Source organism: Oncorhynchus clarkii, chromosome 32 (genome assembly GCF_045791955.1).
Source record: "Oncorhynchus clarkii lewisi isolate Uvic-CL-2024 chromosome 32, UVic_Ocla_1.0, whole genome shotgun sequence".
NCBI classification, from domain to species: Eukaryota; Metazoa; Chordata; class Actinopteri; order Salmoniformes; family Salmonidae; genus Oncorhynchus; species Oncorhynchus clarkii.
In genome coordinates, this window is record NC_092178.1 from 3,722,325 (window position 1) to 3,746,537 (window position 24,213).

The following is a 24,213-nucleotide window of genomic DNA, read 5'->3' on the forward strand; positions in this document are numbered from 1 at the left end:
AGAGAGAAAGAGAGAAAGAGAGAGAGAAAGAGAGAAAGAGAGAGAGAAAGAGAGAGAAAGAGAGAGAAAGAGAGAGAAAGAGAGAGAAAGAGAGAGAGAAAGAGAGAGAGAAAGAGAGAGAAAGAGAGAGAAAGAGAGAGAAAGAGAGAGAAAGAGAGAGAAAGAGAGAGAGAAAGAGAAAGAGAGAGAAAGAGAGAGAAAGAGAGAGAAAGAGAGAGAGAAAGAGAAAGAGAGAGAAAGAGAGAGAAAGAGAGAAAGAGAGAGAGACAGACAGACAGACAGACAGACAGACAGACAGACAGACAGACAGACAGACAGAGAAAGAGAGAGACAGAGAGAGAGAAAAAGAGAGACTGGCAGACCACAGAAGGAGATCAGAAACAAAGCTCAAGAAAAAAAGTAAACAACTCCTGTCTATTTACTTGGTGACAACAGAGGCTCTAAGGCATGTGAGGCACTGCTGTGTGCATTTAAAGACCAGCCAGACATTCAAAAACAATGTCATGCCTGCCGACGGCTAGAAATGCTTTGCTAAAGACTGCTACATCTTAAGATGAGGCAGATCTCTATATAAAAAAAAAGCTTACATAACATATTCTAAAATCCTCTGAGGTAGTGCCACACTAACCCAATTGAAGAGCTCAGCATTGAGGATAAGTAGCTATGACAGAGGGCTATGTGAATGAAGTGGCCATTCAAATGATTAAATAGGATTCTACCACATCAAGAGGACGAGATCGTTCAAATGCTAGGTTATTACCACAACAAGAGGTAGAGTCCATTCCAATGCTAGGTTACTACCACAACAAGAGGTAGAGTCCATTCCAATGCTAGGTTACTACCACATCAAGAGGTAGAGTCCATTCAAATGCTAGGTTACTACCACAACAAGAGGTAGAGTCCATTCAAATGCTAGGTTACTACCACAACAAGAGGTAGAGTCCATTCCAATGCTAGGAGTCCATTCCAATGCTAGGTTACTACCACAACAAGAGGTAGAGTCCATTCCAATGCTAGGAGTCCATTTCAATGCTAGGTTACTACCACAACAAGAGGTAGAGTCCATTCCAATGCTAGGAGTCCATTTCAATGCTAGGTTACTACCACAACAAGAGGTAGAGTCCATTCCAATGCTAGGTTACTACCACAACAAGAGGTAGAGTCCATTCCAATGCTAGGTTACTACCACAACAAGAGGTAGAGTCCATTCCAATGCTAGGTTACTACCACATCAAGAGGTAGAGTCCATTCAAATGCTAGGTTACTACCACAACAAGAGGTAGAGTCCATTCCAATGCTAGGTTACTACCACAACAAGAGGTAGAGTCCATTCAAATGCTAGGTTACTACCACAACAAGAGGTAGAAGGAGAGAATATTTAAGGAGCATGTTAACGGTCCATTCTACATCGAAATACATTTCACACATATAAAACTTAGTACATGTAAAGACAAGATTAAATCTAGAATAGTCTGGTGGGTGACAATATCAGTATAACACTTGTGAGTGATGCTCAGCATAAAGCAAGAAACAGCCCGTGCCATTTTTTTTGTTTAACTTTTTGAAATGATAGTGAAACACTTCAGGTAGCCTAGCCGATAACTTCTTAAAATGAAGCACATGAATCCACCTTACAAAGGGGTATAGAGCCTAACTGGTATACATAGTTAACGCGTTAGTTTTTAAGTTTGTGAGTTTTAAGTTTGTGAGTTTTAAGTTTGTTGGATGGCCATCTTCTCCATTAAAAACAAATGTACCTTTATAATAAAAGCATAATCACATTTTGAGGTCATTTTTTGAGAATTGTGTTTTCCTGCTAACGGAACGAACATTCGCGCTTATACCCTACTGCCGTGTTCGCTTTTCTGCGCTTATAATGTGAAGAAAACCCTAATAGTGTATGAACATTTTAATGAGATCAACGTTCTGATCTGCTGTGTCAAGTTCATTGCTTAGAATAGTTTTTTTTTTGTGATGCTAGTAGTTGTATAAATTTGGGATCTATCGCATCCCACAACAATTTGTAATATGTATTTATCGCATAGAATAGGTCCGTTTTTGTAGTATGGGGGATAGTAGATTGACATAGGCTAGTGCTTTTGCTGTTCGTTATGCCTAATCACTTCTTCTTGTTGGCTGACGAAAAGATAATGTGGAGAGTTCTTCCAATATCTTCAACACGCGCATCAGAATTGGATAAGGACGCGCGCAGTCACGTCATGTGAGTGAGAGGTGCTTCGGCAAGCAGCTGGGAGACGGGAATTATAATGATTATATTCAGCCCAAGGCCACTGGCTGCAAAAATATTGCATGTGATTTTTTTTAGGTGGGCATTACGGCCATACATGCAGACGGGAAATTCTAGGTATTATCAAGAGCTTCTCAATTGTGAAAGAGAGACTGATAAAGTCTGTACAGTCTTTTCACGACACTTTTCTTTCAAATCATCATTCGAGTCGAATCATGCAGCCTTAAGATGTATTAAACATATAAAAAATATAACTCAACGTTTGTAGAACTACTAAAGTTACATTAATAACTCTAAATTAATCTTCGTTAACCCGCTCAACACAGAATCGTGCGCACTCCCTCAAATCGTTTGGAGAAAAGATCCTTTCTATTTTATTCAGCTTTTTAAATTTGTATTCTTCATGCTATAAAATTATATGAAATAATTCCACGGAATTCTAAGCAAATCTTGTCTGCTAAATGATCTATCTAATCCACTACTGTTACTACAGACCTCTGCTATATGATCTAGTGTATCCCACAGCCATATGTCACAGCCAGATCAGGACCTAACATAACGACAACTCAGAGTATACTATTCTGTTCTTCTTAAATAGACATTTCCTTCCTATCATACTTCCTGTCTAAAATAAATAATGGATTTATTGTGAAGTTGTAGGCTTTATGACACAGATGTATACCATTTCTAAACTCTAGATGTTTCAAAAGGTCTTCATAGGTGGCTTGTAGACTGTGTGTGGAAGCCAGGAGATGATTAATGTGTTTATGTTCATTAACGGGACAATTACCGTGAGACCGGCAGGACAATCACCGGCTGACAAAATTGCATGACCGCCCCAGCCCTAATACAGACACTCCAAAAAACGGATTTCCAATAGCTTTCAAACATACCTGACCCAGAATGGACCCTGGACCACCTTTAGAAGTCTGAAACATTACTGTATAGAACTGTTCACTACAGACCTGTTAGTGTTACTGTCCAATACAGACCTGTTAGTGTTACTGTCCACTACAGACCTCTGTTAGTGTTACTGTTACTACAGACCTCTGTTAGTGTTACCGTCCACTACAGACCTCTGTTAGTGTTACCGTCCACTACAGACCTCTGTTAGTGTTACTGTCCACTACAGACCTGTTAGTGTTACTGTCCACTACAGACCTGTTAGTGCTACTGTCCACTACAGACCTGTTAGTGTTACTGTCCACTACAGACCTGTTAGTGTTACTGCAGAGGTCTAATCTCCAGTGCCCTATTCTGCTCACTGATCCCACTGGGAGATATGTTGAATCAACTCACATTGCAGAGACTAGTGCCAACTCAATGCATCAGGGTTTTTCCTGATCCTGTCACCTTGCCAAGGAAAAATCATGTCCCTATTAAGCCCAACCATCTTATCGCAAATCATCCAAGTTCATAATTCTGACCTGGTCCTAAGGTTCCCCGGGCTGGGCGGACCGTCGTAGACAGACAGCAGGTCAAAGTCTTCCTCTAGAGCGAAACCTTGGAACACCAGCTGTATCCTGTTGTGTTCTGCTGCCAGGATCACCCACGTACAGTTGGCATAGTTGGGGTAACCGTACGGGTAGCCAGGGCTCTCTATCGTACCGTTGGGGCTCTGGAGAGAATAACTGCAGTTCTGAGCTGTTGGGGGGAAAGGGAGAAGGGGGGGGGGGGGGGGGGGTGAATGGAGAGAGGGAGAACATGTGGTTAGCAAAGTAGACTGAGCAACAAGTAACATTAAAGGGGATATTTGCAAGTTCAAACACCAACAAAGTGGACACCCCACTACTGTTTTGGTAAACAGCTGGAGAAATGTAACCATTGAAATTCACACACAGAAGCTAACAAACAGATGGCTAGTGCATCACTACTGCCTTCATGAGACCTAGTACTAGATGCAGAAATGCTGTGGCTGTCTGTCAGTGATGCAGAAATGCTGTGGCTGTCTGTCAGTGATGCAGAAATGCTGTGGCTGTCTCTGTCAGTGATGTAGAAATGCTGTGGCTGTCTGTCAGTGATGCAGAAATGCTGTGGCTGTCTCTGTCAGTGATGCAGAAATGCTGTGGCTGTCTCTGTCAGTGATGCAGAATTGCTGTGGCTGTCTGTCAGTGATGCAGAAATGCTGTGGCTGTCTGTCAGTGATGCAGAAATGCTGTGGCTGTCTCTGTCAGTGATGTAGAAATGCTGTGGCTGTCTGGCAGTGGTGCAGAAATGCCTTGGCTTTCTTGGTCTGTGATACACAAACACCTTGGCTTTCTTGGTCTGTGATACACAAACACCTTGGCTTTCTCAGTCAGTGGTGCAGAAATGCCTTTGATCTCTCTATTAGTGGTGCAGAAAGCCAAGGTATTTCTGCATCCCTGACTGAGTATAAGCGGTGCTTCTTGAGTATGCCTCGTTACATTACAAGCATAGGCACAGGCATGTGCACAAACACAGGTATCCACACACATACACTACCAGTCAATTTTTGGGTCACTTAGAAATAACCTTGTTTTCCATGAAAACGTACATGAAATTAGTTGCAAAATGAATAGGAATTATAGTCAAGATGTTGACAAGGTTATAAATAATGATTTTTAATTTAAATAATAATTGTGTCCTTCAAATTTTGCTTTCGTAAAATAATCTTCCATTTGCTGCAATTACAGCCTTGCAGACCTTTGGCATTCTAGTTGTCAATTTGTTGAGGTAATGTGAAGAGATTTTACCCCATGCTTCCTGAAGCACCACCCACAAATTGGATTGGCTTGATGGGGGACTTTTTACATACCATACGGTGAAGCTGCTCCCACAACTGCTCAATAGGGTTGAGACCTGGTGACTGTGCTGACCACTCCTTTATAGACAGAAAACCAGCTGACCGCTTCTTCCCTAAATAGTTACTGCATAGTTTGGAGCTGTGCTTTGGATCATTGCCCTGTTGTAGGAGGACATTGGCTCCAATTAATTAAGCGCCGTTCACAGGGTATGGCATGGTGTTGCAAAATGAAGTGATAGCCTTCCTTCTTCAAGATCCCATTTACGTTATACAAATATCCCACTTTACCACCACTAGAGCACACCCAGATCCATCACATTGCCTCCACCATGCTTGACAGATGTTGCAAGATGCCGTCAAAGGGGACGAACCCGGGGATCAGGAGCGGACCGGTCACCCCTGCTGATGTGCGAGAATCTGTCACGCCAACTGAGGCACTGGAACCTGTCAAGTCAGCTGGGGTGCGGGAACCTAACAGATCGGTTGAGGCAGGGGAGCCTGGCGATCTGGCTGAGGCATGAGAGCCTGACGAGCCGGTGGAAGCAGGGGAGCCTGATAAGCCGGCTGAGGCATGAGAGCCTGACGAGCTGGGAGAGGCAGGGGAGCCTGGCGAACTGGCTGAGGCAGGGGAGCCTGGCGAACTGGCTGAGGCATGAGAGCCTGACGAGCCGGCTGAGGCATGAGAGCCTGACGAGCCGGCTGAGGCATGAGAACCTGATGAGCTAGCTGAGGCAAGGGAGCCTGACGAGCTGGCTGAGGCATAAGAACCTGACGAGCCGGCTGAGGCATGAGAACCTGACGAGCTGGCTGAGGCATGAGAACCTGATGAGCTACCTGAGGCAGGGGAGGCTGGCGAGCAGGCTGAGGCATGAGAACCTGACGAGCTGGCAGAGGCATGAGAACCTGACGAGCTAGCTGAGGCAGGGGAGCCTGGCGAACTGGCTGAGGCAGGGGAGCCTGACGAGCTGGCTGAGGCAGGGGAGCCTGACGAGCTGGCTGAGGCATGAGAACCTGACGAGCCGCCTGAGGCATGAGAACCCGACAAGCTGGCTGAAGCATGACAACCTGACGAGCTGGCTGAGGCATGAGAACCTGACGAGCCGGCTGAGGCAGGGGAAACCTGACGAGCTAGCTGAGGCAGGGGAGCCTGGCGAACTGGCTGAGGCATGAGAGCCTGGCAAACTGGCTGAGGCATGAGAGCCTGAAGCAGTTCCTGGACCCAACATCATTACTCTGACACAAAAAAATTAAATAAAAAAGCACCCTGATGCTTCCCTTAGGTGAGGTGTTATTCTGTAACGAGTGCGCTGAGATTCGGGAAGCAAGTTCAGGGAGTGTTTTAATAAATAAAAGAAACAATGAAAAAGAACCACAAACAAGGCACCAACATGAAAACAGAGTCAATAACACCTGAGGAAAGAACCAAGGGGAGTGACAGATGGATGGAAGTGACAGAGTCCAGGTGATTGTCATGAGGTGCAGGTGTGCAAGTCGAAGGTGACAGGTGTGCGGGATAATCAGCAGGCTGATGACCTAGAGGCCGTAGATGTAGTATACCTGACATCTGTGAAGGGAGTAGTACAAAGTGAGGTACAAGCTCTTCAGTTTCTTGGCAATTTCTTGCATGGAATAGCCTTCATTTCTCATAACAAGAATAGGCTGATGAGTCTCAGAAGAAAATTATTTGTTTCTGGCCATTTGGAGCCTGTAATCGAAGCCACAAATGCTGATGCTCCAGATACTCAGTCTAAAGAAGGCCAGTTTAATTGCTTCTGTAATTAGAACAACATTTTTCAGCTGTGCTAACATAATTGCCAAAAGGGTTTTCTAATGATCAATTAGACTTTTAAAATGATAAACGTGGATTGGCTAACACAATGTGCCATTGGAACACAGGAGTGACGGTTGCTGATAATGGGCCTCTGTACAACTATGTAGATATTCCATTAAAAATCTGCTGTTTCCAGCTACAATAGTAATTTACAACATTAACAATGTATAAACTGTATTTCTGATCAAATGTATGTTTTTTTAATGGACCAAAAATTAGCTTATCTTTCAAAAACAAGGACATTTCTAAGTGACCCCAAAATGTTGAACGCTAGTGTAGATGATTACACACAAAATTACACACACGACAACATATGACCAAAACAAGCCCCTGGACAATCCCCTTCACAAGCCTCTTGACCAGCACATTGACAAGACACTTGACAAACTTTTGACAATCCCCTTGACGTTGCCCATTGTTAAAACCCTTGACAACCCCTTGACAACCCCCTTGACAAGCTCCTTGACAAACCACTTGAAAATCCCCTTGACAATCTTTTGATAAGCCACTTGAAAATTCCATTGACTATACCCTTCACAAGCCACTTGACAATCCCCTTGACAATCCTCTTGATAAGCCCCTTGAAAATTCCATTGACTATACCCTTCACAAGCCACTTGACAATCCCCTTGACAATCCTCTTGATAAGCCCCTTGAAAATTCCATTGACTATACCCTTCACAAGCTCCTTGACAATCCCCTTGACAATCCTCTTGATAAGCCCCTTGAAAATTCCATTGACTATACCCTTCACAAGCCACTTGACAATCCGCTTGACTATTCCCTTGACAATCCCCTTGACAAGCACCTTGACAATCTCCGTGACAAGCCTCTTGCAAATCCCCTTAACACTCCCATTGACAAGCCCCTTGACAAGCCCCTTGACAACCCCCATGACAAGCTCCATGACAAACCACTTGAAAATCCACTTGACAACCCTTTGATAAGCCACTTGAAAAGCCCCTTGACAATCCCATTCACAAGCCCATTGATAATACCTTTCACAAGCCCCTAGACAATTCCCTTGACAATCCCCTTGACAGGCTCCTTGACAAACCACTTGTCAATCACTTTTACATGCCTCTTGACAATAACCTTGACAAGCCCCTTGAGAACCCACTTGACAAACCACTTGACAAGCCCCTTGACAATCCCCTTGACAAGCACCTTGACAATCCCCTTGACAATCTCCTTGAGAACCCACTTGACAAACCTTTTGACAAGCCCCTTGACAAGCCTATTGAGAAGGCCCTTTACAATCCTCTTGACAGGCCTCTTGACAACCCCCTTGACAAGCCCATTGACAAGACTCTTGGCAATCCTCTTGACAACCCTTTGACAAGCCCCGTGACAAGCCCATTGACAAGCCCCTTGACAAGCCACTTGGCAAGCCAATTGACAATTCCCTTGACAATCCCCTTGACAAGCCTCTTGACAACCCCCTTCACAAACCACATGTCAATCACTTTTACAAGCCTCTTGACAATCCCCTTGACAAGCCTCTTGAAAAGCCCCTTGCTCTTGAATACCACCTTGACAGGCTCCTTGACAAACCATTTGACAATCGCATTGACAAGCCCCTTGACAGGCCAAATGATAATTCCTTGGACAATTCCCAGGACAATCCCCTTCACAAGCCACTTGACAATACCCTTGATAATCCGCTTGACAAGCACCTTGAAAAGCACCTTGACAATCTCCTTGAAAAACCTCTTGACAATGCCCTTAACACTCCCCTTCACAAACCCCTAGACAATCCCTTTGACAAGCTCCATGACAGTCCCCTTGACAACCCCATTGACAAGCCTCATTACAAACCACTTGACAATCCCAATGACAATCCCCTTGACAAGCCTCTTGAGAATCCCCAAGACAAGCACCTTGACAATCCACTTGACAAGCCCTTTTTACAAGCCCCTTGACAATCCCCTTGACAAGCCCCTTGACAATCCACTTGACAAGCCCTTTGACAAGCCCCTTGACAATCTCCTTGACAAGCCACTTGAAAATCCATTTGACAAGCCCCTTGACAAGCCCCTTGACAATCCACTTGACAAGCCCTTTGACAAGCCCCTTGACAATCCCCTTGACAAGCCCCTTGACAATCCACTTGACAAGCCCCTTGACAATCCCCTTGACAATCTCCTTGACAATCCCCTTGACAACCCTTTGACAAGCCCCTTGACAAGCCCCTTAACAAGCCCATTGACAAGCCCATTGACAAGCCCTTTGAGAATACCCCTTGACAATCAATTTGACAATCCCCTTGACAATAACCTTGACTTTCTCTTTGACAACCCTTTAACAATGTCCTTAACACTCCCCTTGACAAGCCCCTTGACCATCCCCTTGACAACCCCATTGACAAGCACCTTGACAATCCCCTTGACAAGCCCCTTGACAGCCCCCTGACAAGCCCCTTCAAAAAACATTTGACAATCTACTTGACAACCCTTTGACAAGCCCCTTGACAAGCCCCTTGAGAATCCCCTTGAGAATCCCCTTGACAAGCCCCTTGAGAATCCCATTGAGAATCCCCTTGAGAAGCCCCTTGACAAGCCCCTTGACAAGCCCCTTGACAATCCCCTTGACAAACCACTTGACAATCAATTAGACAATCCCCTTGACAATAACCTTGACTTTCTCTTTGACAACCCCATTGACAAGCACCTTGACAATCCTCTTGACAGCCCGCTTGACAAGCCCCTTCAAAAAACATTTGACAATTCACTTGACAATCCCCTTGACAATCCCCTTGACAAGCCCCCTGACTACCCTTTGACAAGCTCCTTGACAAAACACGTCAATCACTTTTACATGCCTCTTGACAATCCCTTTGACAACCCTTCGACAACCATTTTGACCAATATCCTTGACAATCCCCTTGACAAGCCCATTGCCAAGACCCTTGACAATCCACTTGACAACTCCCTGGACAAGTTCCATGACAAACCACCTGACTGCCCCCTTGACAAGCCCCCTGACAATCCCCTTGACAATCGCCTTGACAACCCTTTGACAAGCCCATTGCCAATCCCCTTGACAAGCCTTTTTGACAATCCTCATCACAAGCCTCTTGACAAGCCCGTTGACTAGCCCCTTGAAAATTGTCTTGACAAGCCTTCTTGACAACCCCCTTGACAAGCCTCTTGACAAGCTCCTTTACAATCCACTTGACAATCCCATTGACAAGCCCCTTGACAAGCCCCTTGACATGCCCCTTGACAATCCCCTTCACTAGCCCCTTGACAATCCCCTTGACAAGCCCCTTGACAAGCCCCTTGACAACCCCCTTGACAACCCCCTTGTCAAGCCCCTTGACAACCTCCTTGACAATCCCCTTGACAACCCCCTTGACCACCCCCTTGACAATCCCCTTGACAATCCCCTTGACAACCCCCTTGACAACCCCCTTGACAATCCCCTTGACAACCCCCTTGACAATCCCCTTGACAACCCCCTTGACAACCCCCTTGACAATCCCCCCGTGTCACCACAACATATCACCATTTATCTAGCTCCAGGCAATTAATATTGGAGTGTTGTAACATACCACAATCACTATGTATCTATTGGCAGGCCATTAGCATTGGATTGCTATAACATGCCATTATCACCTTGTATCTAGCAGCAGGCAATTAGCATTGTAATGCTATAACATGCCATTATCACCTTGTATCTAGCAGCAGGCAATTAGCATTGAAATGCTATAACATACAGTACCGTAATCACCATGTATCTAGCAGCAGGCTATTAGCATTGGAGTTCTACTCGCTAGCCCTCCCACCACTTTACACACTCCATCTATTTATAAACCTCCACGGACACGCTTTTTTCCATCAACCGTCATGATGCGATTATCCAGTCCCTCGGGCAATGGTTGAGGGGATTGTGATCTCTCCTTGTCGTCGGAAAGAGATACCCCACCAAGGTTAATAATGTCAAAGTTCATTTGCACTGAGAATAGTCAATTCCCACGCAGCCACACATGTGGGCCCCGGGGAACTGTCAGTCAACGGTCGTCACGGTGACCAAGCAACAGACGACGAAAGGAAAGGAGACAGGGTCTGACTCCCAAATGTCCCCGTATTCCCTATGGGGTATACTACTTCAGGCAAACCTGGTACAACCCTGGTACATAGGGAATAAGGTGCTGTTTGGGATGCAAAAAAATGAATCTAAGGGGAGGTGGAATCTAAGGAGGGGTGGAATCTAAGGGGAGGGGGTGGAATCTAAGGGGAGGTGGAATCTAAAGAGGGGGTGGAATCTAAGGGGAGGTGGAATCTAAGGAGGGGGTGGAATCTAAGGGGAGGTGGAATCTAAGGAGGGGGTGGAATCTAAGGAGAGGTGGAATCTAAGGGGAGGTGTAATCTAAGGGGTGGAATCTAAGGGGGGGTGGAATCGAAGGGGAGGAATCTAAGGGGGGGGTGGAATCTAAGGAGGGGTGGAATCTAAGGGGAGGTGGAATCTAAGGGGTGGAATCTAAGGGGAGGTGGAATCTAAGGAGGGGTGGAATCTAAGGAGGGGTGGAATCTAAGGGGAGGTGGAATCTAAGGAGGGGGTGGAATCTAAGGGGAGGTGGAATCTAAGGGGAGGTGGAATCTAAGGGGAGGGGGTGGAATCTAAGGGGAGGTGGAATCTAAGGGGGGGGTGGAATCTAAGGGGAGGTGGAATCTAAGGGGAGGGGGTGGAATCTAAGGGGAGGTGGAATCTAAGGGGAGGTGGAATCTAAGGGGAGGGGGTGGAATCTAAGGGGAGGTGGACTCTAAGGGGAGGTGGAATCTAAGGGGGGGGGGGTGGAATCTAAGGAGGGGTGAAATCTAAGGAGGGGTGGAATCTAAGGGGAGGTGGAATCTAAGGGGGGGTGGAATCTAAGGAGGGGTGGAATCTAAGGGGAGGTGGAATCTAAGGGGAGGTGGAATCTAAGGGGAGGGGGTGGAATCTAAGGGGAGGTGGAATCTAAGGGGAGGTGGAATCTAAGGGGGGGGGGGTGGAATCTAAGGAGGGGTGGAATCTAAGGAGGGGTGGAATCTAAGGGGAGGTGGAATCTAAGGGGGGGGTGGAATCTAAGGAGGGGTGGAATCTAAGGGGAGGTGGAATCTAAGGGGAGGTGCAATCTAAGGGGAGGTGGAATCTAAGGGGAGGTGGAATCTAAGGGGAGGTGGAATCTAAGGGGGGGGGGTGGAATCTAAGGAGGGGTGGAATCTAAGGGGAGGTGGAATCTAAGGGGGGGGGGGGTGGAATCTAAGGGGTGGAATCTAAGGAGGGGTGGAATCTAAGGGGAGGTGGAATCTAAGGGGTGGAATCTAAGGGGGTGTGACATCTAAGGGGGGTAGAATCTAAGGGGGGTGGAATCTAAGGGGTGGAATCTAAGGAGGGGTGGAATCTAAGAGGAGGTGGAATCTAAGGAGGGGTGGAATCTAAGGAGGGGTGGAATCTAAGGGCACATGAACAGGGTAAACTCATCCCCAGGGTAAACTCATCCCCAGGCTATAAGCCGGCTGGCTCCTCATGTACACTACATAGAGAACAGGGTAAACTCATCCCCAGGGTAAACTCATCCCCAGAATAAACTCATCCCCAGGATAAACTCATCCCCAGGATAAACTCATCCCCAGGCTATGAGCCGGCTGGCTCCTCATATACACTACATAGAGAACAGGGTAAACTCATCCCCGGGGTAAACTCATCCCCAGGCTATAAGCCGGCTGGCTCCTCATATACACTACATAGAGAAAAGGGTAAACTCATCCCCAGGATAAACTCATCCCCAGGCTATAAGCCGGCTGGCTCCTCATATACACTACATAGAAAACAGGGCAAACTCATCCCCAGGATAAACTCATCCCCAGGGTAAACTCATCCCCAGGGTAAACAGGTAATGGTAGAACTGGAATATTAGGCTACACTATAATATATGCATACAGTATTGACTTAGTCCCCAAAATATATTCCCCTTTCAACAATACAAAGTAGAGCAGAGAAAGGGAGGGAATAAGAACAGAGAGAGAGAGAGAGAACTACAAAATCCTATTTATGCAATTTTATGCTTTCCAAATGGCACCCTATTGGTGGAAAGTAGTGCACTATGAAAGGAGAAATAGGTCCATTTGGAAGGCATTACAAGCTGTTGTTCTGCCTTCCTTTGTTACGCTCAGACACGGATGTGAATTTCAATGGCGGATGATTAAAATGCATTTCGGAAAGCCAAATCGGAGGACATCTGTCATGTGAATAGCCCATATTATTCATTTAAAAAAAACAATTAAATAAGCAAATGAAACAGCAAGGAAAAGACAATTTTAGCATGTTTGCTCATCCATAGCATGACAAAGAGTGTGTCACAAATGGCCCCTTATTCCATGTATTCCCTATTGGCCCTGGTCGAAAGAAGTGCACTACAAAGGATACAGGGTGCCAGTTGGGAAACAACCCAAATATGCCATTGTTGGAGACTAATGAGATATGAAAGCTTTATTGGTACTGTAGAATGTACAGTGAATTAGGAAAGTATTCAGACCACTTGACGTTTTCCACATTTTGTTACTTTACAGCCTTATTCTAAAAATGGATTAAATTAATGTTTTTTCCACATCAATCTACACACAATACCTCATAATGACGAAGTGAAAACAGGCTTTTATAAATGTTTTCAAATGTATTATAAATAAAAAATAAAAAATCCTAATTTGCATAACTATTCATACCCTTTGCTATGAAACACGAAATTGAGCTCAGCTGCATCCTGTTATCATTGATCATCCTTGAGATGTTTCTACAACTTGATTGGAGTCCACCTGTGGTAAATGTAATTAATTGGACATGATTTGGAAAGGCACACACCTGTCTATATAAGGTCCCACAGTTGACAGTGCATCTGGGGTAGGGTTACAACAAAATTCTGCAGCATTGAAGGTCCCTAAGAACACAGTGGCCTCCATCATTCTTAAATGGAAGAAGTTTGGAACCACAAAGACTCTTCCTAGAGCTTGCCGCCCGACCTAACTGAGCAATTAGGGGTGAAGGGCTAGGGAGGTGACCAAGAATCCGATGATCATGCTGACAGAGTTCCAGTTTTATTGTGGAGATGGGAGAACCTTCCAGAAGTACAACCATCTCTGCAGCACCCAACCAAACAGGCATTTATGGTGGAGTGGCCAGACTGAAACCACTCCTCAGCAAAAGGCACAACAGTCAGATTGGAGTTTGCCAAATGGCACCTAAAGGGCTCTCAGACCATGAGAAACAAGATTATTTGGCCTGAATGCCAAGCGTCACTTCTGGAGGAAACCTGGCACCATCCCTATGGTGAAGCATGGTGGTGGCAGCATCACGTCTGGAGGAAACCTGCCACCATCCCTATGGTGAAGCATGTTGGTGGCAGCATCACGTCTGGAGGAAACCTGGCACCATCCCTACGGTGAAGCATGGTGGTGGCAGCATCAATCTGCAGAGAAGAATGGGAGAAACTCCCCAAATACAGGTGTGCCCAGCTTGTAACACCATACCCAAGAAGAATCAATGCTGTAATCGCTGCCAAAGATGTTTCAACAAAGTACTGCTTAATGGGCCTGAATACTTATGTAAATGTGATATTTCCATATTTTTTTCTATGTCAATCTGCAAAAAGTTCCAAAAACCTTTTTTTGCTTTGTCATTATGAGGTATGTGTGCAGATTAATTGGGGGGGGGGGGGGGACTATTTAATCCATTTTAGAATAAGTATGTCACGTAACAAATTGTGTAAAAAGTCAAGTGGTTTGAATACTTTTCCGAGGGCTCTGTAAATATGGATTATACCAAGGCATTTTGTCTTATACAAACACAATACATCCTTGGAAACTTGGGAAACAGTGTGATGTTCTTCAATACAACGTGGGTTTTTTTCAGCGCTGCACAAACATACCTAATTTCCCTAATCAGCTAATCATCATGTTGTTGATTAGTTAAAGGGAAGGACTGAAGAAAACTCTGGGAATATACATTGGCCTATTATCATTCATTTCAATCTTTCAAGGTACAGTCTTGCTACCTGTGCCTCCCTTCAGCTCAGGGATGGAGGTGGGGGCCACAATAAAATCTGAACTAATCATGAGGGGCCGTACTTGCCCCTAATTTTAAAGCAATTCTTCTCATTTTGCCACAGGGAAGAGAGTAACAAGAGCTGTTTGTCACCTATGTTCATGCTATTCTACACATTTTTCTATAAGCTGGAGAGAAATCTTTGCAGTTTTTAATATGATATCTGAGTGAGACTGACTAACAACATCAATGGGGGCCCTCTGGGAGGTAAATTTGACCACGATTACTACGAGGAAATTGATCGGAGGGCGGTCAGCTCTAGCCGCACCTAGCCCAGTCCATCAGTTATCCAACAGGAAGTTAAAGCACAGAATGAATTCTTGTTTTTAAGAACATTGAGGCAGATTTCAATCTGAAAATCTTTCCCCACCTACAGTATAAAAATAGGTAAGGAAGATAGCTGCCTATGGAACACCCAGGGATAACCTCAGTACGGCTGAAGAGGGATGCTGCACATACACACAGATCGTTTAGCATTTCTGCCACGCCGGGGAGTGTGTGGACGCAAAGCACCAGGCGCCGGCAGAAAAGAAATCCCGATATGACACACAACAACACACTGTTTGTTGTCTTTCGTCCAGTTCTAGCATGGCACACTGGGGCAGGGGTGAAATAGAGAGGAGAGGAGAGGAGAGGGGAGAAGAGAGGGGAGGGGAAGGGAGAGGAGAGGAGAGGAGAGGAGAGGAGAGGAGAGGAGAGGAGAGGAGGAGAGGAGAGGAGAGGAGAGGGGAGGGGAGGGGAGAGGAGAGGAGAGGAGAGGAGAGGAGAGGAGAGGAGAGGAGAGGAGAGGAGAGGAGAGGGAGGGGAGGGGAGAGGAGAGGAGAGGAGAGGAGAGGAGAGGAGAGGAGAGGAGAGGAGAGGAGAGGAGAGGAGAGGAGAGGAGAGGAGAGGAGAGGAGAGGGAAAAGTGTCATCTTCTATTTTTTAGGAGGATAAAAACCCAATCCAGTGGGCGTGTTTCCATCAGGCCTGAACATTGTTGACTCCTCAGAGAGATTCTGTCTGGCAGAAATCAGACCCACTTTTAGCTTTTCGAGGACCTAGAGTGCATACTTTACACCTGCAAATGAACCCAGACGACTTGAAACGCCCTAGACACAGTTCCATTTAGTTCAGCAACAGTGAAGCTAACTCCAATGCAGAAGTGTTTGTGTGGAATAATTTCTAAAAATGTCTCAGGTCCTTTTACAAAAGTCAAAGGTGGGAAACACATAAAACACAGGAGAAGCCCATACCTACGGTACATCACACATACACAGGAAACCCTCTGAGATACATCACACAGACACAGGAGAAGCCCATACCTACGGTACATCACACAGACACAGGAAACCCTCTGAGATACATCACACAGACACAGGAAACCCTCTGAGATACATCACACAGACACAGGAGAAGCCCATACCTACAGTACATCACACAGACACAGGAGGAGCCCATACCTACAGTACATCACACAGACACAGGAGGAGTCCATACCTACAGTACATCACACAGACACAGGAGGAGCCCATACCTACAGTACATCACACAGACACAGGAGAAGCCCATACCTACAGTACATCACACAGACACAGGAGGAGTCTATACCTACAGTACATCACACAGACACAGGAGGAGTCCATACCTACAGTACATCACACAGACACAGGAGGAGCCCATACCTACAGTACATCACACAGACACAGGAGGAGCCCATACCTACAGTACATCACACAGACACAGGAAACCCTCTGAGATACATCACACAGACACAGGAGGAGCCCATACCTACAGTACATCACACAGACACAAAAAACCCTCTGAGATACATCACACAGACACAGGAGAAGCCCATACCTACAGTACATCACACAGACACAGGAGAAGCCCATACCTACAGTACATCACACAGACACAGGAAACCCTCTGAGATACATCACACAGACACAGGAAACCCTCTGAGATACATCACACAGACACAGGAGGAGCCCATACCTACAGTACATCACACAGACACAGGAGGAGCCCATACCGACAGTACATCACACAGACACAGGAGGAGCCCATACCTACAGTACATCACACAGACACAGGAGGAGCCCATACCTACAGTACATCACACAGACACACGAGGAGTCCATACCTACAGTACATCACACAGACACAGGAGGAGTCCATACCTACAGTACATCACACAGACACAGGAGGAGCCCATACCTACAGTACATCACACAGACACAGGAAACCCTCTGAGATACATCACACAGACACAGGAGGAGCCCATACCTACAGTACATCACACAGACACAGGAGGAGCCCATACCTACAGTACATCACACAGACACAGGAGGAGTCCATACCTACAGTACATCACACAGACACAGGAGGAGTCCATACCTACAGTACATCACACAGACACAGGAGGAGTCCATACCTACAGTACATCACACAGACACAGGAGGAGTCCATACCTACAGTACATCACACAGACACAGGAGGAGTCCATACCTACAGTACATCACACAGACACAGGAGGAGCCCATACCTACAGTACATCACACAGACACAGGAGGAGCCCATACCTACAGTACATCACACAGACACAGGAGGAGTCCATACCTACAGTACATCACACAGACACAGGATGAGCCCATACCTACAGTACATCACACAGACACATTAAAGGAAAAGAGACTAAAGTGAATAATCATGTCAATTTGAATTTCGAGTGAACTGTCGCTTTAAGAGACTAAAATGACAGAAATGACCCCAGAAAGAGGTCAAACTCCCCTGTTTCCAGGTCTTCTGTGTAAACTTCTTTCCAGACCAGTCAATGCCATTGATGTATATAAACCCTGGTTTCCTGATGCTATGTATTGGCCAATCAGCGGCTTTGAAGACACATTTGTCGGCCATATTGGCACTTTCTTTTATTTTTATAAAGATATGCACATTTTTGCTTCTATAGGGCTCACCTGTAAAATATCAATTGGTCTCGGAGTGCCTTCCCTGTCAAGATAAAGGTCAAATAAAACGTAAAAAATAAAAGCAGTCCTCCATAAGAATGAATGGAAATATACAGTTTTCATAATTAAATGTTTTTAGGACAAAATTACATGTATTTATTTATGTTTATGTAGTTGTCGTGGAGCCAGTAACATTCGGACATTCAATACATTCTACTTTAAAGGAAAATATTCTTTTAATTTGGTATTTGGATATTTATCTCACATAATATAATTAAAAAGTATCCATTAAGGTGTCTGTAATAGAATAAATGGAGCAAAACATAACACAGTTATATTGTAATGTTGTTAATGACTTTTTTCTCTCCTTGCAGTGGATAAGACATATGAACTACAACTCCCAGATGCCCCAGCCTCAATACCAGAACCCTGGGAAGATATCAACATGTCATTTAAATAATAATGAACATCTTGTATTGGTTTTCCTGTATCTGCATGAATTGTTAAAAAACAAACTCCACTGTACTGTTTGTTTGTACAGGATACACATGTTATACAACGTCCAACGAAATCCTAACTTCCAAGTTCCTTACTTCTGAGCCCTTTCCAAACAATGCAGAATTAAAATGAAAATTAGCTAAATAAATATGATAAATAAAAGGAAAGAAAAAAGCTTCTGAAGTTTTTTAATTTCCACTTTGACATAGTTGTCTTGACTTGCCCTTACGAAAAATGCATCAACCCCCCCAAAAAATGTATTTAAAATCCACATATATACATATATATAATATTAACAGAAATTTCATGTTGCTGCTGGATTATTTTCCTGCTTTAGCAAACTGGCTCAAATTAAGATCCTACATCTGGCAAATGGCAAATGGCAAATTTAGCCAACATTATTATTTTTTTTTACCAAGGACAGGAGTTTACAGATTTTTGTTCCAGCCATACAAATAATGATGGTCTTAATTGGGACGGCAGGTAGTCTAGTGTTTAGAGCGTTGGACTAGTAATAACCGAAAGGTTGCTAGATCAAATCCCCGAGCTGACAAGGTAAAATTCTGTCGTTCTGCCCCTGAACAAGGCAGTTAACCTCCACTGTTCCTAGACTGTCATTGTAAAATAAGAATTGGTTCTTAACTGACTTGCTTAGTGAAATAAATCATAACTATAGACCAAAGACAAGCTGGGTAGGATTAAAAAAGTTGCACACCCTGGGGCAGAAATCACGCATGTCTGTATACTAGAATATACTAGAATGAGCTTTGTTGTAGAGAATAACATCTGTGTATTATACTTCTATCTTTTATCTACCACTGCTGAATAAACTCAGGTAATTAATTTAATTTAATTTTAATTAATTTATTAATTTAATTGACAACCAGCGGCATTAACATGAAATAATGTCATATCAGCTGACAGTAACTTGATCGGAGGGCAGTCAGCTCTCCTCTCCTCTCCTCTTCTCTAACTGTCATGACCTGTAATAATAAGGTCATAACACTGTCATGACATGTTGTGACATACTTGTTGTGTTATTTTAAGGCTGGTTATGACACCTACATAAGAGTGTCAAAACAAACCACACAAGAAAAAACATTCCATTACATCACAGCCTCCTCATAGATTTTTTTAATTGACCATGTTAAATTATCGTTGTTATTGGGCACACATTGATGTCAGACATGCACCTGCCTCGGTGCTCTGTTTCTGATGACTGGGATGAATGTAGGAGCAGATTTCAGGAGCAGGACACCCTCTATTAGACTGATGACTGGGATGAATGTAGGAGCAGATTTCAGGAGCAGGACAAGACACCCTCTATTAGACTGATGACTGGGATGAATGTAGGAGCAGATTTCAGGAGCAGGATACCCTCTATTAGACTGATGACTGGGATGAATGTAGGAGCAGATTTCAGGAGCAGGACAAGACACCCTCTATTAGACTGATGACTGGGATGAATGTAGGAGCAGATTTCAGGAGCAGGACAAGACACCCTCTATTAGACTGATGACTGGGTTGAATGTAGGAGCAGATTTCAGGAGCAGGACAAGACACCCGCTATTAGACTGATGACTGGGATGAATGTAGGAGCAGATTTCAGGAGCAGGACAAGACACCCTCTATTAGACTGATGACTGGGATGAATGTAGGAGCAGATTTCAGGAGCAGGACAAGACACCCTCTATTAGACTGATGACTGGGATGAATGTAGGAGCAGATTTCAGGAGCAGGACAAGACACCCTCTATTAGACTGATGACTGGGATGAATGTAGGAGCAGATTTCAGGAGCAGGACAAGACACCCGCTATTAGACTGATGACTGGGATGAATGTAGGAGCAGATTTCAGGAGCAGGACAAGACACCCTCTATTAGACTGATGACTGGGATGAATGTAGGAGCAGATTTCAGGAGCAGGACAAGACACCCTCTATTAGACTGATGACTGGGATGAATGTAGGAGCAGATTTCAGGAGCAGGACAAGACACCCTCTATTAGACTGATGACTGGGATGAATGTAGGAGCAGATTTCAGGAGCAGGACAAGACACCCGCTATTAGACTGATGACTGGGATGAATGTAGGAGCAGATTTCAGGAGCAGGACAAGACACCCTCTATTAGACTGATGACTGGGATGAATGTAGGAGCAGATTTCAGGAGCAGGACAAGACACCCTCTATTAGACTGATGACTGGGATGAATGTAGGAGCAGATTTCAGGAGCAGGACAAGACACCCTCTATTAGACTGATGACTGGGATGAATGTAGGAGCAGATTTTAGGAGCAGGACAAGACACCCTCTATTAGACTGAGGACTGGGATGAATGTAGGAGCAGATTTTAGGAGCAGGACAAGACACCCTCTATTAGACTCATGACTGGGATGAATGTAGGAGCAGATTTCAGGATCAGGACAAGACACCCTCTATTAGACTGATGACTGACATAAGGACATGTACGTGATAGGCCTATCTGCCTGATATGATTATGATGGTCATAATGCTTCATGACATTGTATGTTCTACTAGTTGTTTAAAATGTGATGAACAAAATATTGTAAAGTGTTCCATACATACAACAACACAAAGGACTTAAGAAACAAACTTTCAAACAAAAGGAAACATCTTGGCTGGGATTTTTTTATTTGAAATTAATGTGGGTTTTGACACTCTTCCCATAACCAGCCATAAAATAACGCAATGTAGGTCACAACAGTTGTAAATATATGGGTCATGATATAACAGTGTTACGACCATATTATGGTGGGTTATGTCAGCCGCTATGACATATTATGACATGGTTATGACCGTGTCATAATGGTTTATGACACTGGGTGTCAAGTAAAGTGTTTCCTGTGACTAAACTCCTGGGATAGGTTGATTTTCCAGGAGGACGAGAAGTTCCCACGTTCTGTACATCTGTCTGGGTGGACGGGATGCGTTTCAACCTGGGGAGAACATGACAGAAACAGAAAGCCACAGGGCGGGGGGAAATGAACCTCACTGCGAAAATGTCAGTGATGGTTCAAGTTGCTGAGAATCACAACTACCTTTAATAATGTTCAGGTATCTAGCATCACTCATCTCATATGTAAAAACTGCACTCCACACTTTTCTACGGTAGCTTAGTTTTCATTTTGCATCACCCATTTCATATGTATATACTGTGTTATATTCTATACTACACCACTGACTGTTAAACAGCCATCACCAGCACATCAGAGGCTGCTGCCTGTAGACATAGATTAGGAATCACTGGCCACTTGAATAATGTTTCCGTGTCTTGCATTACTCATCTCATATATATGTATAAATGGTACTCTATACTCTTCTACGGTATCTTAGTCACTTGAATTGTGTGTAAAAATTGCATCACCCATGTCATATGTACAGTGCTTCCTCCTTTAGAAGTTGCATCAGACTACATCACACATTGCAGGCTGCCTCTGAATTCTATGGCACATTATTTAATTGTCAGACATTTTTTACGTTAATGCAGGTTACTGCTAGTTTGACCACCAGAGGGCAACTTTGAGAAGCATTTGATAGTCTCCCATTTTGGAATTACTAGAGTTTTTATTTTTTATTTTATTTTAAAACCTTTTTTTTGTAATAACATAGTATATGGGATAGATTTTAAGAAATGTGGCTTCATTAATTTTATTAATATTATTGTGTTTCTATTCCAAGAAAAACAAAAAACGAAAGCCTCAGGGTGTCCATTAGGATGGAATGGAAAATATGGCGCTGTACAACGTGATGGTTGGGAGTAGGCTACAGGAGGATTCTAAATTAATTTCTAAGGGGCATAACATTTCCACACCCGAAACGGTGCTGAAATACATGTCCACAGCGGGAAGGCTATATATAATGATATTTTGGAGATGTTTTATTTTTCTTTTAAATGACAGTGAGCAATTGTAATCTGAATGAAGGCCAACATTATATTTCTAAGGCCAAAATACAGCCCTGCTAATTACCATACATTGTACAATGTGTGATTTAAAAAGTATTTTCCAGTAAGGAATGATTTGTTAACCTGTTGGATCTCTGGGGGCGCTATTTCATTTTTGGATAAAAAACGTTCCCGTTTTAAGCGCGATATTTTGTCACGAAAAGATGCTCGACTATGCATATTCTTGACCGTTTTGGAAAGAAAACACTCTGAAGTTTCAGAATCTGCAAAGATTTTGTCTGTAAGTGCCCCAGAACTCATTCTACAGGCGAAACCAAGATGATGCATCACCCAGGAATTAGCAGAATTTCTGAAGCTCTGTTTTCCATTGTCTCCTTATATGGCTGTGATTGCGCAAGGAATGAGCCTACACTTTCTGTCGTTCGCCCAAGGTCTTAGCAGCATTGTGACGTATTTGTAGGCATATCATTGGAAGATTGACCATAAGAGACTACATTTTCCAAGTGTCCGCCTGGTGTCCTGCGTCGAATTCGGTGCGCAATTGCCAGCTGCTTCCACTTTACCATTTGATTCAGGGGAGAAAGCATGTGTCCAAGAACGATGTATCAATGAAGAGATATGTGAAAAACACCTTGATGATTGATTCTAAACAGCGTTTGCCATGTTTTCAGTCGATATTATGGAGTTAATTTGGAAAAAAGTTCGCGTTTTGAGGACTGAATTTTCGGGTTTTTTTTGGTAGCCAAATGTGATGTATAAAACGGAGCTATTTCTAATACACAAAGAATCTTTTTGGAAAAACTGAGCATCTGCTATCCAACTGAGAGTATCCTCATTGAAAACATCAGAAGTTCTTCAAAGGTAAATGATTTTATTTGAAGGCTTTTATGTTTTTGTTGAAATGTTGCGTGCTGGATGCTAACGCTAATGCTAACGCTAAATCCTTTGTTTGCTAGCTACTGTTACACAAATTATTGTTTTCCTATGGTTGAGAAGCATATTTTGAAAATCTGAGATGACAGTTTTGTTTACAAAAGGCTAAGCTTGCGAGATGGCATATTTATTTCATTTCATTTGCGATTTTCATGAATAGTTAACGTTGCGTTATGGTAATGAGCTTGAGTCTGTATTCCTGATACCGGATCCGGTATGGGGAGTTCCAAGAGGTTAAGTACAGAAATATTGGAACAAAGTTGTCTAAAGAAGGTTAACTGATAATTATTCCCATAGTAATTCCTTATGGATGCATAACTAAATAAACATGAGCATTTTGAAAGAGTTTTAATAATGATAATATGCATAAAGACTTTGATGAAAAAATTATGTTATGCTGTTTTGAGTTAGAAATATAACACTTCAGACTACTAAGCATTTAAAACATTGCAGGTAGGGAGACGCTCACACCTACAGTGGATATAAAGAGTCTATTGTCCTGCTAATCAGGCTACGAGATTTTGAAAACCTGTTTTCAAAATGCCACCAGCTGTCCATCCCCACTGTAAATAACAACACAGCATGTTGCTTACATAGGATTGGAGGATATTTCTGTAATTCAGTGATATTTATTCACATAGTAATTCCTTATGGATCCATAACTAAATAAACATCGTCATTTTGAAAGAGTATTTTTTACTTTTTTTAATCTCTCCTGTGGATTTCTGATGACGCGACAAACAAACATCGGTATTTTGGGTATAAAAATAATCTTTATGGAACAAAAGGAATATTTGCTGTGTAACTGGGAGTCTCGTGAGTGAAAACATCCGAAGATCATCAAAGGTAAACGGTTAATTTGATTGCTTTTCTGATTTTCGTGACCAAGCTTCCTGATGCTAAGTGTGCATAATGCTATGCTAGGCTATCGATAAACTTACACAAATGCTTGGATTGCTTTCGCTGTACAACGTGACTGGTCGGGA

General features: G+C 43.8%; 1 protein-coding gene across 1 annotated transcript in view; it reads right to left on the reverse strand.

Moving 5' to 3' along the window:
• LOC139391626 (CUB and Sushi multiple domains 2) overlaps positions 1–24,213 on the reverse strand; it is a 772,990-nt gene that overhangs the window by 709,718 nt on the left and 39,059 nt on the right. The window contains exon 2 of the mRNA XM_071139005.1: positions 3,676–3,892. Within this exon, the coding sequence (XP_070995106.1) occupies positions 3,676–3,892 (217 nt within the window). The remainder of the gene's footprint in view (positions 1–3,675; positions 3,893–24,213) is intronic.